Here is a 15255-nt window from a genome sequence, read left to right as displayed (position 1 = left end):
GTAAGCAGAATCTAATATTACTCTCCACATTCTTACCTTCTTCTAACTTGTTGCCCAGATTCATTTTCACTGCCACCTGATGGGTTCCGTCGTCGAGAGTAAGGAAACTTTGGTGATTTATTGCGGTCATTGGGAGAATTATACAGTCCACTAGAGTTAAACAGCAAGAGTAAACAATTGACCTAAAAAGTATCAGGCGATTTAGATACCCTGCCTTACTGTACAGAAATAGTGAGAAGGTACATAATTAGATTTTTTCAAATAGCTGTAATGACAATGGTAAGAAACACTACAATTCTCTATACCGAATGGAATGTAGATAACAAGAGTTGGTCAAGCTGAGATTGAGGATGCTATTGTTTTTCAGAAAGAAATATATTACACTGAATCTTGAAAACCAGGGACAATTACAAAGAACCCTTTGCAGAGTGGTAATGGGACATTACACAGTACTGCCCCTGATTCAGTAGCTGTGGGCAGCCACAAAGAAGAACAGACCCATACATTATTTCTGGCATAGTAAGATTTTCATAACACATTTTATTTATAATGCTAACGAAAACAGGAGACTAATCCATACTCTACAATTTACATACTTAGGGATCCACATATGCTCGAATCTTCAATTCAACACCTTAGTTGAAAGGCTGTACCCCCTGCAGCCTAGTACTGATAGCCCTGTGATGACACGCCAGTTCAGTTATAACTCAGGAGTGGATAAATTCTGACCAGTTGAATTATCAAAACCACTTTGCAAACCCCCTGAGTTTTCCTTGGAGGTCTCCCAACCAAGCAATGACACAGTTTGATGTTCTGACTGGATCACAGCACAGGTTAATTCATTTACAATATAATGATCCCTCACAAATACACTTTGTATGAAAATATTTAAGGAAAAGGTCATGCTATCTATATGATTAGGGCCCTACCAAATTAAGTCTATTTTGATCAATTTCATGGCCAGAGGATTTTAAAATTGGTCAATTTCACGTTTTCAGATGTTTACACCTGAAATTTCACAGTTTTATAAGCTCTGAAGGCAGCACAGCCACAGAGCTTCCTGCAGCCCAGGGAGGTACCCAGAAGTGAGTCTGACCTCCCTCCAAGAGTAGCCATGCAGTGGAAGAGGAAGTCCCGCCCTCCCCAGCCCAGCAGACTAGCAGCTGAAGCCTGGTGAATGGCAGAAGTCCCCAGCTGGGGCGCCCCCAGCCCTATCCTCCACACTTCCTTCCAATAGCTCAATTTTATGGGGGATGTCTGATTTCATGGTCCATGACATGTTTTTCATGGCCGTGAATTTGGTAGGGCCCTATATATGATAGCATATGTGTACTCCGGCCACAATGTCAGGTAGAAGGCAAAACAAGTGCTTTGAAAACCCCAGTGAATAAATATTTTTCATTATGCCAGGGTGGTTTATTGCTCTTACATAAGTACTCTACAATCTTTTGGGATGAGATATGTTAAACTAAGGTCCTAACTTGATCCATTGGAGATCAATTGGCATTTTTCACAAGAAAAGTGATGGCAACACCTTGCATTCTGCCCCAAATCCAGTTTGGGTATTACATTCTGTTTTCCTAAACACCTGGGGGGTTTCAGTTGCATTATTCTTCACTCCCTGCCATAAATAGCTGTTTACAGCATTCCTCTGCTCAGTTAAAGAATTGTACTTCATCCCAGAGGTGATTGCATTTCAATGGTGTAAATTCTTTACTAGAGATCATGAAAAACCTATGCAGCAAAGTGCTTTGGGATGGAAGGAGCTATATAAATTCAAGATTACCATCATTTGGCTGCTAAAATATCAAACTTGCATCTTCCCAAAGGGATCATTTTAACACTGAAACAGCAACATGGCAGCTTGATAACATTTTCTCTCTCAAAAGTCACAAAATCATTTTTAATGTCAATTTACTATGAATGGAATAATATACTAAATGTTTCAATAATAATGTTAAGGCTGGATTAAGCATAATGCTTATTTCTTCTGCAAAAGTGTGGTTTGCTACCAGGATATTACTTTTATACGCTGATTTACATTACTGAAAAATAAATACATGCACTCTGCCCTTCTAGCAACAGAATACTTATAAATTGTTTTGTTCTTACCCTGAAAATGCACTGATCAGAACAAGCCAACATTGCATCCAGAATGTACAAATGGAACCCAGGGACTTATGTAGAAATGCCAGGTAAAATGCTACATACAGGTTTGCCTCGTGGAATGCATGATGTGTGTTCACTCTGACCCTGCTCTTCATGAATGTATTACATCTACTCTCCTGCACTATCAACCAAACAAAATCATCACCATTGTTTACCTTACCATCACCACTGTTGTTTACCTTACCTCTGGGGGCCATTTTCCTCCCATGGTGTACTTGTTTTACTTCTTTGGGTTTCTGGAATATTTTCATTTTTTGCCTTTTTAAAGCTAAGGGGGGGAAAAAAAAATATATATATATATATACACACACACACACACACACACAAATAAAAACAATGAATATAATGATTTTTAAAACACCTTTTTTTCCTCATTTCCTCATTGATGCTCATCCTAGGGACATGCAGGTATTACCCACTTCCCAGGCATAAAGCCACTGGCCCTGCATCCTGAAGAATTCCTGACAGATATGTCACCTATGGATGTTGGAAAGAGCACCAGCAAATTAGTTCTGCAATATTATTTCTGATTAAGTCTGGAAAAAATGTTTCAAGACAACCAGGGATAGGACACTGGACACACAAGTAGTTAGTAGTGAGCATGTGACCCTACCAATGGAGAAGCCAATAATACATTCTAAAACACCTGAAAATCTTTGCAATATCAACTGCAGTATCTCTTCTTTCTTTCTTTCCTTTCTTTCTTCCTCTTTCAGTTTCTTCTTTTTCCACTGCTGACTTTTATATTTCTTACTCCAGCCAAGGAAAAATGGCCAAGGCTCCTGGACAGGCTATCAGTGTTGCAGAGCTGGTTTCTGGTTGGAGAATGCTCTCTTCCCCTCTACAGTGGCTGATCTTGCCTTCCCCTCAGTTTTTTTGCCAGCAAGCTGGAAAGCCTAACTCAAGACTCCCAGTTCAGCATATCATTGGATAACCACACTAGCTGTCACGAAATTCTTCATAACTGGCACAGCATCATATTGCAAGTATAAATGCTGCAGACACTTTCAAAGTACAAACCATCAACACAGGCTTCTGGAGAGGTTTAGAGGGACACTAGCCAGCATTCGTCACTCTGAGAGTAAGGTTTGCTACCATCCTGATAGGTTCGATTTTATTAAGAAAACTTGAATACTTAATTTGTTAATCCACTTTTAACCTCAGCCTTCTGTTACTCCAGGTCATTGAGTTAATAATTTATTTCTCATATAGCGTAAAAATTGCAAAAGCTACCAGCTAGGCAGCAGAAGAAAGAGAGAAACTAAATTAGGTCACTTCAGAAAGTGAATCATATTTTTCTTAATATTGCCCTCCTTTGGCTGTCAATTCAGATGTATGCAGAGAATCTATTGCCAATCCTAACTCTCTGCAGATGGAGCAAATAAACCTGATAAATAGGCTCTGTCCTGTATTGGGGGAAACTCCCCACTCCCCCTCCCCCCTCCCTTTTTTTTTTTAATAGTACTACAATTACACAATGAGGTGATTATTAAAATGGTGACAAAATTTTAAATGCATGTCCAACACAACTTTATAAAAAGAGAGAGAGAGAGCAATAATCCTGGGAAGTGAATTAACAGTATTTGATTTCTAAGCCACTTCTCATTCAGAGCAGATCTGTATTTTACAGCTAGAGTGCTACAGCATGACAGTTCTTCAGATACTGGCATTATCTTCAGCTGTGCAGTTGCAAAAGGGATTGAGCTCATTCAGTATTTTTGAAAAGGTTAGCATTGGAATTTCACGAGATTACTGTTTTTTATGACTTATCTTGAATTTATACCATTTATGTATAGCTGACCAGCTATCTATCTCAGCAGTAAATGAGATGCTAAGCTATGAAGACTCAGCTCAGAAGAGTTGTTAAAAGATGCCTTGTAAGCTTTCTTAGGGCATAGTACTAGAAAGAAGTGGGATGAAGTACACAATCAAACTGTAAATGCCTCACAGAGGGAGTCTGCTATCTGTCTGGTACCCATGTTTAGTAGAGATGGAAAGTATTTCTCAACTACTGATGCAGATAGGGAAAAAATCAAGGAACTTTATGAATTTTGTTATTTAACTCTCATGCTAGAGAATCTTCTCTTAATATCTTCTCTAAAAATGGAACAAGTCTCTATACAGACATGTGCCTACAATACACAAGATATGCAGCATGCAAGGAACAGCAGATATACTCTGTTGTTGCTTTAACTAGTTCTTTTAATTTTAAAATGATTAACACTATTTAAAAAACATACATCAATGGAAATCTGCTGCAGAATTTTTTAGACTTTCCATTTTGTCATGTTCAGAAGTAAGTAGATTCTCTTTCCCTCTTAAGTATGTCTATTAACAGAAGTATATTTCAGTTTTGAAAATTAAAGAGAATGGATCATTATATTCAATGGAGTGTTGCTGATTTACATCAGCTGATGATCTGGCCCAAAAGATTCTTAATTTTAGTCACTATTATGCCTGTCCTTGCCAGTGTCTGCAGCACAATGGAGTGGGTGGTGACCAGAATGCCAGATTTCCCAGAGTGGGTAGCTTGGGTGGTATGGGGCCATGTCTGCCTTTTCTTCTGCCTCAAACTAGGAAGAAGAGCTGGCCCTGAACGGAGGTGGAGAGTAGGAACACATGCTGCACCCTTTTCTCAGTGTCCATTCTTCCTCTACATTCTCGGATCCATTGATCCTGCCTTCTGAAGCTCCCATTGGGGCAGTGGACCTTCACACCAACCCCAACCCAGGCAGTGTCTTTCATGCCATAATCTCACATTTCTTGTTTAAATCAAGACTGGATGTCTTTCTAAACAATTCGCTCTAGTGCAGCCAGAAGATAAAGCCTTGATACAGGAATTACTGGGTGAAATTCTATGGCCTGTGTTATGTAGAAGGTCCAACTAGGAGACCATTATGGTCCTTCCTGGATTTAAAAATCTGCAGATGTTTAATATACTTGTTTTTCTATCAGACACTTTATGGGAACTCTTCATCAGTAAGCCAAGATGAATGTAGTTCTCAATACACTTACCTTTTTACTGGGGAAGGTGCAATAATTTTGGTGGTTCCTTCTTTTTCCCCATTTTCTATATTTGCTGTAACCTGATTTATGCTTTTGGATCCTGGGGAAAAAACAAAACCCCAAACCAACTTTTAGTGGCTCTCCTACACATTTTGGCTACTTTGCAGAACTTTACGCAGTCCTATTGAATATAATGTGGTATTAGGAAATACAAAAATATACAATTGCTAACATATTGGTTCCAGACTGTGGCCTATGAAGCACTTGCTAGCAGTCCCTGAGGAGCCGCTGGTCAAAAGATACTAGTTCCTTAACCTTATTTCTAGCTGCACTGCATTAAAAGAAAAGTAAGAATATATTAAATATTTTCCTAGTATTACCTTTCCACATAAGCTACTGATATAGTTCCCATAGGGATATTATGCAGCTGCAAACGGGAGATGGACTGCCCAATTATGAATAGGAGGGGAGGTGTCTGAGACACCATATCTTTATTAAGACATGGTCCATACTATGAAAAAAATTGGTAATCCCGGATGTAATAACTGTGTAAAAAGAGGCTGCTGAAATAATAGTACAACACAATGGATGGATTTTTTTTAAAGGAAAATCTCTCAAATTGATAATTTAATATTGTTTGATGATTGGATGATTTGCCTGTATAACATTCATTATTACAATAGAACTTCGCTAATTCACACTTCGGACCAAGGAGAACCACAATAAATTAATGAATTTGTTAATTGACAAGCAAACAGACAAACACAATAAGCAATCAAAATAATGCTCATGAAACTATCTTTTGTTCATTTATTTTGTCAGTTGCAGTTTAGTTTTAGAGGAGTGTGGAGTAGCTATATTTTCACTGGATTTGTTATTATTGGTACTGACGATGCACTCACCATGTAAACTGACACAATCACTGCCCCCAGGAATTTAAGGCACAATGTTTATCTGTGGGGGAGTAAGCCACTTACAGGAGTGGGCACTCCGAGTTGCACTCACCGAGTTCATTTACTATTCTTCTGTTTGAGGAAGCACAGGCTGTTGGTTCCACCCCCTATACTTGTGGATCACAGGGGATCACCCAGAGACATGGGGCATATGTATAGAGGACAATTGGCTACATTTTATTCCCAATAATCTGCCAGGTGCCCTCTCCATTTTGGTTCTATCCATCCCAAATCCGCAGAGCTGGAACCTTCCGTGTAATCTATGAAGAGGCTTCCACGGAGTGGGAGGAAAATGCAGCACCACTCCCTCCTTCCATGCCCCTCAGTTCCAGGATCCAAGGAAATGGGTTCACGCAGCTATGCTTTGAGAAGCACAAAGGCCTTAAACTCAGATTTATTCACACATAACAAACTAGGTTAAGGCACCAGCTCAAAGTAGTATAAAAATGTTACACTATGTATAAATTTCCACATTTCAAAATCATTAAAGGGAAAACTATTTAACCTAGTACATCCTGTAGGTTTGTTACCACCACCAAGATTTGTCTGTTTTAGTCACACTATCCTTTTGGTTTCCACAGTGTGCAATATATATTCATGTTTCTGGTATCTTGCTTCATCTGTGGAACTACTGAAGAAAAAATTATTTAGAATATTGAGTAATATCTAGCAGAGAAAAGTATACAGATGCCAGGGCTCAGTAAACTTATTCCAAGACTTTAAAAAAAATCAACAGCATTTTAGATATTGTACTATTACAATGCAAGATATTTGCAACTAGGTAAAAAGTTGCTGGACCTATGGTACACCCTGTAAAATTAATCATTTTTAACCTGAGTCATGGTATTAGCATTGCACAAAAAATAATCTGGGTCAGACTTCTGTTTCTGTCCTCTTCACACAGGCTTTATAAAATAACATTCCCTTCAACTCGTGCCCTCTCTTTCCATCTCAAGGACAGTTTTAGTCACCTCCTACAAAGCTTATCTTCAAAACTGTTCTCAATTCCTGAGACAGACAGAGTACACAAAGCCCATTGTAAATCATTTCTGGGTAGGGCTCTTGTATTGTACATTGAAGATAATGCAAGATTTTGATTTAAAATTCTTTACACTGCTATAGACTGACATCTATGAAACTACTTATAAGGAAACACTGGGTTTTGTGGTTGGAAGAAACAGCTTTGATAATGTCATGGTATGAAATAATAGCTTTTTTCATGGGTTATAATAACTAAAAAGCGATGTTTAAAATGTAGTAAAGGCTCAATCTGGTCTTGTAAGCATAACCCACAGTAAGAGTCAATGCAGAGAAAAGCCACCACAGAGGGAGCAATGAAAGAAATTCTGCCTCCCAGAGCTCCTGGATGTGCAAAGGCATCCACCCCTTTCTGGGTCACAGTTTAATACTTTCCATGTGATTTTGCTGCCTGATGCATGAGGGAGATGGAGCGAGAGCCCTTTCTCCTCCCCCTATCCTGTCTCTCCCCAGGAAGTATGGAAAGAGCAGTCCTTGCATTTCTCTGAGGGCAAAGCCTGTGATTCTGCCTGCCCTTTATTCTGGTCACACAAGTGTAAGGATTAGGCAAACTCAGGCCCTTAACAGTGAAATATGGAACATGTACAATTTACATTTGAAGCCATTTGTAAAAGCAAAGTTTAAAACAGTATTTAGGGATTCTGAGCATGCTCCATTTTATAATCAATTAAAGAGAGAACCAAAGACTATAATCTGTCTGAAACAGTGCACATTCATCCGTACACCTCCGTTTCTATTTTCTAGTATAAGTTAATAGCTATGATGCTACACCACCACCTGATTATGAAAAAAATGGGGGAAGGGAATGGGAGAACACAGGAGTTAGGAAAACCAAAGACTCTTCCTGAACGAGTCTGAATATGAAAACCACAGGAAAAAAAGCCAACCTTATTAAAACAATAGAGTACTGCAAAAATTCCCTTTTTGGAAGGTACAGCAAGACATCAAAATGTTTAAGGTTAAAATAAAAAAGGTGTCACATAATAAGATTGGTGAAAGGCAATTTCCTCCCTTTTTGTCAGCCATTTGAGGAGGCAGCTGGTTGAGGTGGCACGTTATAAGGAGTTAGTGGTGGTTGGTTTTATTAGTTTTGTTGTAGATGCAGTGCTTAATCTTCAGTGAAAGAGGTGCTGGGGCTCCATTTTTTTACATTCATAATGGATGCAGCAAGCCCAGAGGCGCCAGGGCTATGAACTCCCAAGCCTAGAAGTGCCGGTCCTGGCACAAATTAAGCACTGGGCAGATGTTATTAGGCTGCCCATGCTGTTAGAAGTATATGAGATAAAAGGTCATCATTCAAAGCTAGCACTAAGTGATATCAAATTACTGCAGTTAATGCTATTTCTGAGTCCAAGGAAATAACTGCAGTAGCCATGGGTGACACTGTGGGACTCTCCTGGGACAGCAGGGAAAGCAAGGGTCTAGAGCATCCCCAGCCTGTGTCTCCCCCACATCTGCACTGGGGCAAACCCACTGCAACCCTTGCCTTCCCTGCTCTCCCAGGAGAGACCCACAGTCAGTCCCTGATCCAGGGCGCTTTGGGAGCACCCCACCGCCGAGACCACCTCTGGCACAGTTTGCAAGCACTTACCTGCGCTGATTCTCTGCCATGCCCCCAGCTCTCTCCTGTTGCAGCTGCTCAGGAGCAGGCTGCATCCTGTGCTGGGGTCCCTTGGAGCACCGGGGCTATTAGGTGGGGAGCAGGCGGTTCGCTGCTCCCAGAGCTGTTTGGCCCAGTGGTCCCGGGCTCCAGCATGCAGGACAATCCTCTGGTTCTGTGCAGCCAGCTGGTGCTCTGCAGCCCCTCAGTGCCTAGCATCAGCCCCTGAAAAGGCCGGGCACAAGCCAGTTATCCAGTGCCTTTGCTAAAAGGGCCTCAGGACCCCTTGCCTAAGGCCCCCCACCAGCTGCTCATGCCTTGTCACAGCCTTCCCAGAAACCTCCCCCCCCACCCCCCGCCAGCCAACCTCATCGCCCCTCCCCCTAGGCCTCCTCCCACCTGCCACTTATGGGGAGAGGGCCAAGTGGGAGTGGGGTCTGGGGCAGAGCAGGGGAGGAGAGTGGGCGGGGCGCAGCAGGAGCTTCCAGCGGTGGCTATTTGGGGAGGCTTAGCCTATTATACCCGCTGCCCAAGGCAGTAGCTCAGATACTACTGTCTGGTAAACAGAGGTTATTTACCTGTAACTGGAAGTTGTTCAAGATGTGTGGTCCCTATCTGTATTCCACATGTTGGCATGCATGTGTGCCATGCACCTGAGACCAGAAGATCATGCAAGTAGTGTCTGTTAATCTGCACCTCTGCCCTGAATCGTCTTGTGCTTAGCACCTAGAGTGTAAGGGGAAGTGCAAACCGACTGCCTCTCCAACTCTTTTTCTACTACGAATCCAGACATGACCTGAAGCAAAGAGGAAGGAGGAAGGGTAGTGGAAAACAGATAGGCACCACACATCTTGAAGAACTTCCAGTTACAGGTAAGTAACCAGCATTTCATCTTCAAGTGCTGAATGTCCCTATGTGTATTCCACATCTGGATGACTGGCAAGCAGTACTCAAATAAGAGGGGGTCCAAAGATGCAGTCTGTAAAACTGCCATTTCAAAGGCTGTGTTGGCAAAAGAGGGTTGGACCAAAGCGTAACACATCTTAAAAGTGTGCATGGAACTCCAGGTTGTCCAGCATAGGCACTTCTTGAAGAAATGCTACTCAAGTTGCCTGTGCTGTAGTGGAATAGGCCCTCACCATATACAGGGGAGTGAAATGCATCAACTGATAGTAAAGGAGGCTACGGCCTGAAATCCACTTATGGAGTCTCTGAGCAGATATCACTTGTCCCCATGCTCACTCCACTGTAGCAACAAATAGTCTAGGTGATTTTGTAAATGGTTTAGTTCTTTGTAGGTAGAATGCCAATGCTCGTCTGATGTCGGGAGAGTGAAGTGTCCTCTTCTCGCTGAAGGCATGAGGCTTCGGGAAGAACACCATTAAGAGAATCAACTGGTTTATGTGGGAACTTGGAAATTACCTATGGGAGGAATTTCAGGTGAAGGCAAAAGGATATGAAATGTAGTGTATAGAGTTTGGCCATGAGGGCCCCCAGCTCACCCATCCTCTTGATCAACCTAATGTCAACCAGGAAGGTGACCTTCACATTCAGGTGGGACATAAAGCACATGGCCAATGGTTCAAAAAGTGGTGCTAGCTTTACCACTGGTGGGAAGGTTCTAGTCAGACCCTCTAGAAATCACTGGGCGAGTAAAGATAGAATAGCCATCTGCTGGAGGGTGGAATGCACTGGTTGTGTTATGTGGACCCACAACAAGCTAACAGACAGCCCCAATGTCTTGAGAGCGAGGAGACAGTCTAAAATAGCAGGAGTCAGCAGGTCTGGGAAAGACTGAATGCTGATGAGTTGAGAGATTGATGAGTTGGGAGTCTCGAAATCGGAACTATCTGGGCCAATAGGGTGTGATGAGAATGACATACTTTGTTGTGAAAAATCTTCCATAGAACCTGGGATATTAGTGGGATGGGAAGGAAGGAATACTTCAGACGACCAGTCCAGGACAATAGTAGGGCATTGCCCTTGGAGTCCCGACATGTGCTGCTTTTGCAGCAATGTGTGTTGATCTTCTTGTTCATACAATCATAGAATATGGCTGAAAAGGACCTCGAGAGGTTGGCTATTCCAGCCCCCTGCACTGAGACAGGGCCACTACACCTGTCAACTGATCATCTAACCTGTTCTTAAAAACTTCCAGTGATGGGAATTCCACACTGTACCTTGGTAACCTATTTCAGTACAGCTAAACTATTTTACAGTTAGAAAGTTTTTCCTAATATCTAACCTAAATCTCCCTCGCTGCAGATTAAGCCCATTACTGCTTGTCCTACCTTCAGGGAATGTGGAGAACAATTGATCACCATCCTGTTTATAACAGCCCTTAATATATTTGAAGACTGTTATCAAGTCCCCACTCAGTCTTCTTTTCTCAAGACTAAACATAACCTTTCCTCATAGATCAGGTTTTCTAAACTGTTATCATTTTTGTTATTCTCCTGTGGATTCTCTTCAATTTATTCACATCTTTCTTGAAATGTGGCACCAGAATCAGACGCTGTATTCCAGGTCCCAAGATGGCATTCCCCACTGAGTGAAGCTGTTGTTCAGCACTGAATGTAACTTCCACTTGTGATCAATGGTGAAATGCCTGCTGACGCTGTCCACCAGTGAGTTCTGAGCGCCCGGAAGGTACATCGCAGAAATTGTGATGTGGTTCTGGATACAACAGTTCCATAGGTTAACCATCTTTAGGTACAGTGGGAGGGATTTTTCCCCTCCTTCTTTGTTTATACAGAAGACCGCTGTCATGTTGTCTGACATTATCCAGACAGGTCAGGATCGTATGAGTGGGAGGAATCCATTGCAGGCCTGTTTGATTGCACTTAGTTCCAAGAAACTGATTTGCATCCTGGCCTCCCAAAGGTGTCCACACATCTTCTGCCATCTGATTGTTCATGTGGGCTCCCCAATCTACGAGGGATGTGTCCATGATTATCATCATGTTGGGTTCATCCACCAGGGGAGGGAAGCCCTGACACTGATGGGGATTGTCACTACCCTATTCATGCTGTGTCTATTTGGTATATATGCTGAAGGGAGCCAGGCTTGGTTGAATATGGAGATGCAGCCTGGTGAATAGTGTTGTCAGGGCCAGGCCATGGGCAGCCTGTGTGCACCAGTCAGTTACCAAGTCACAGTCAAGAGACGAATACTTGGGTCAGGGTCAAGCCGGGTCAGGATACCAAAAAGTCAGGGTGAGGCACCAAGTTGCAGGTGGGAGGCAAGTAGCAAAATCGGTGTTGAGCTAGATCAGTATATCAGGAATTCAGGGTCAGGGTCAGGTACCAGGTTACAGAGAGCAGACAAGTAACTGGGAATGAACCAGAGTCAGAAGCTGGAGTCCAGGGTTCATAGTGAGGAGCAGAAGCAAGCAAGCAAGTTGTTCAGACAGCTCCCCATGATGGCTTCCTTGTATATATACCTACATGAGCCAGTCAGTGGGCTATGGGGAGCTGCCACTCAGGCCTCACTGGGTGGTACTCCCTGAAGTGTCTAGCTGCACTGGGTCATCCAGCGAAAAGACAACCTGACCTTCCAATTACAATGTGGAAGTGTTGGTGGCCCAGACCCCCCATGGTCTCAGATTCTAGTCCTGCAGGTTCTTAAAAGCATTCCCTAAATACAGGAGGCCATGTGGCCTAGCAAAGACAGACAGACACAGACTGTTATTCAGGGTTTGACAGTGAATTGGTTTATCAGACTGCTTATGGTATAGAATTTATCTGCAGGGAGGTAGGCCCTTGCTGAGATCAAATCCAGGATTGCCCTATAAAGTCTATAAGCTGCATGGGAGTCAGAATAGACTTTTCCATGTTTATGTAGATTCCCAAGGATGCCAGGAGGAAGAGGATAAAGAACAAGGTTGCTGACTGAACTTCCAAATGGGATCTGCCTGTTTGAAACCAGGTATCCACATACGGGAAGATGATGTAGCTGTTTCCTCTCATCTGTGCTGCCACCACTGAGAAGACCTTGGTGAAGATCCTGGATATTGTTGCCAGACTGAACAGAAGCTCCTGAAGTGGTAGTGTTCCTGTCCTACCAGAAACCTGAGGAACCTTCTGTGGGATGGGTGACTGTTCACATGAAAATAAGCATCTTTCATGTCAAGAGCTGCAAACCATGTGTCCTTTTTCAAGGAGGGAATTACTGATGCAAATGTAACTATACGGAACTTTAATTTGCAAATAAAAATATTCAGCTGAGGTAGGTCAAGAATGGGTCTCCATCTACCCTTTTTCTGGAGTACTGTCTACTAGCTGGAGTGGAACCCTTTTCCTTGATGTTGAGATGGCACTGCTCTATAGTGCCTTGCTTGAGGACAGCGTCCAGCTCCTATCAGAGGAGCTCCTCATGAGAGTGGTCCCTAAACAGGGGCCAGGAAGAGGATTTTGGAGGAGGTGGAGAAAGAAACTTGATGGTGTAATCCAAGTGGATGTCTTTTGTAATAGCCCTCCAGTTGCCAGCAAAATATGCTAGGCACCACCAAAGGAAACTTCAGAAATGGATGGAGATGGCATCACTGTTAGGTCACAACTCTCAAGTGTCCTGTCAAAAGCAACCATTAGCTAGTGGATGAAGCTGGGTGGCTGCTATTAAGGTGGATGGGGCTGAACACTTTGCCCTTTGCACCCTTTGATGCTTCTGTGGCAGTTCGTATGGTTGCTGGTGGTAGAAAGTCTATGGAAGAGAAATTGGCTTATATACCTGTTTATGAGGCTTCTTCTTCAGGGCCAGGGTAAAAGTGCCTAAGGAGCAGCAGATTGTCCTGGAGTCTTTTAACGAGAGCAAAGACTCATCTATGATCTCATTAAAGAGATTGGTTTTGTCAAAGGGCAAGACCTCAGTGGAGTTCAGGTTTCCCCAGAGAGGTTCAGAAGAGTGAAGCCACACTGCTAATCTGCTCACTATTGATCTTGATGTGGTATTGTTCACATCACCACAGCCTGCACTGATATTTTAGTACAATTTTACCTTCCTCAACAAGGGCTTGAAATTTGGCCCAGTCCTTCCAAGAGAGTTTATCTTTGAAATCTGGGAGCTTTGTGTAATTCATACAGTCATATTCTGCTAACAAGGCCTGGTAGCTATAGATTCTGGACTGGAGATTGGCAAATGTAATTACCTTCCTCCCCAGAAGGACCAGGCATTCAGCTCCCTGGTCTCCAGATGACATTTTAGGGTATTGTTGCCTTGATCTTTCCATGGTTGTTTGTACTACTAGAAAGTTGGGGCCAGGATGGGTGAACAAGAATTCTGCCCCTCTTGCAGGCACAAAACAATACTTCTCAGCCCTTTTAGTAATATGGGTATACATGGATGATATATGCAATACCACTTCAACTGTTCCATAATGGCCTCATTCACCAGGAAAGCTACCCAATGGGGTGCTGTGGGCTACAGGATACCCAAGAGTTCATGTTGTGTATCTTGAACTTCTAATGGAATCTGAAGTTCTGCCAACAACCTCTGCATTAGTTATTGATATTACCTATGATCATCAGATGGGGATGGTGAAGATGGGGCAATTGTCTCAGCAGGTCAGGAAGATTACATGCCTGTCAGTACCAGCTTGTAGATGGACTAGGTGAGTAACTCTTTCCCCTTGTGGTGGTATCCTCTTCTGGGGTAAAAATTTCCCTCAAAAAGGACTGGGCCAGAAAGTAGAGGAGATTGTGGGTTTGGAAGGGGGAAGATATCCCACAGAGTAGTATATGTCTCAGACTGTCCTGTAGTACAAGGAGTCCTGGTTGTTGGTTCTGCCATATCTGGTGCCATGACAGACTTGATAGTCAGCGGATCCTTACAAGGCCAGGCCAATACCATCGGAGACAGAGTCCCATCTGGAGCTCTTGGTTGGTACTGGCATATATTGGTCCTTTGGCTTTCTAGAGATCATGGTTAGCACCAGTATCATTATCAGAGCCAGTACTGTTGGGGTTTTGCTCCTGTGCGCTTTCCTTTCGTAGTCAGGAGACTTAGGCAGACCTAAGTCCTTTGGACCTGCACAGTAAGACTCATCTGCCTTGGAAGGAGTCAGTAAGGGATCCCTTCTCTTAGAATCAGGCTTAGAAGGGAACCTGTTTTTATGTCTGTGAGAGTTCCCCATAAGCTCATGAAAAGCCTGAGATAACAGTCTTTAGATCTATCTGATCTGGTCTCTGCTCCAAAGCTCATGCTTGGAGACATGCTACTCAACGACTGCAGCTGATGTCTCCCCAGCCTGGATCTGACTGGGGTCTCATGGCTTTCTCCATGAGGTACTTCCTCAGTTGGAGCTGTCACCTGCCTGAGGTCCGGGATAGGGAGGAGGAACAGATACTACACTTGGTGGAGATATGCATCTCCCCAAGGCACTGAAGGCCCCCAAGATATGCATCTCCCCAAGGCACTGGTGGTCATTACTGACTGAAAAGAAATGAGGACAGGAGAAGCAGTTTTTAAATCCCAAAATTCTGGGCACAGTCT

General features: G+C 43.0%; 1 protein-coding gene across 1 annotated transcript in view; it reads right to left on the bottom strand.

Annotated features, from left to right (window-relative positions):
* The window catches only part of EPB41L4A (erythrocyte membrane protein band 4.1 like 4A), a 209401-nt gene that overhangs the window by 49682 nt on the left and 144464 nt on the right, over positions 1-15255 (bottom strand). Inside the window, exons 14-16 of the mRNA XM_067568812.1 lie at positions 5185-5275; positions 2354-2437; positions 37-150 (exon numbers count right to left, since the gene is read on the bottom strand). Of these exons, the coding sequence (XP_067424913.1) occupies positions 37-150; positions 2354-2437; positions 5185-5275 (289 nt within the window). The remainder of the gene's footprint in view (positions 1-36; positions 151-2353; positions 2438-5184; positions 5276-15255) is intronic.

Source organism: Emydura macquarii, unplaced genomic scaffold (genome assembly GCF_026122565.2).
Source record: "Emydura macquarii macquarii isolate MOO-44397 ecotype Brisbane River unplaced genomic scaffold, CSIRO-AGI_Emac_v2 contig_2897, whole genome shotgun sequence".
NCBI lineage: Eukaryota > Metazoa > Chordata > Testudines > Chelidae > Emydura > Emydura macquarii.
The sequence above is the reverse complement of the archived record's forward strand: the minus strand, read 5'-3'. Positions and strand labels throughout refer to the sequence as shown.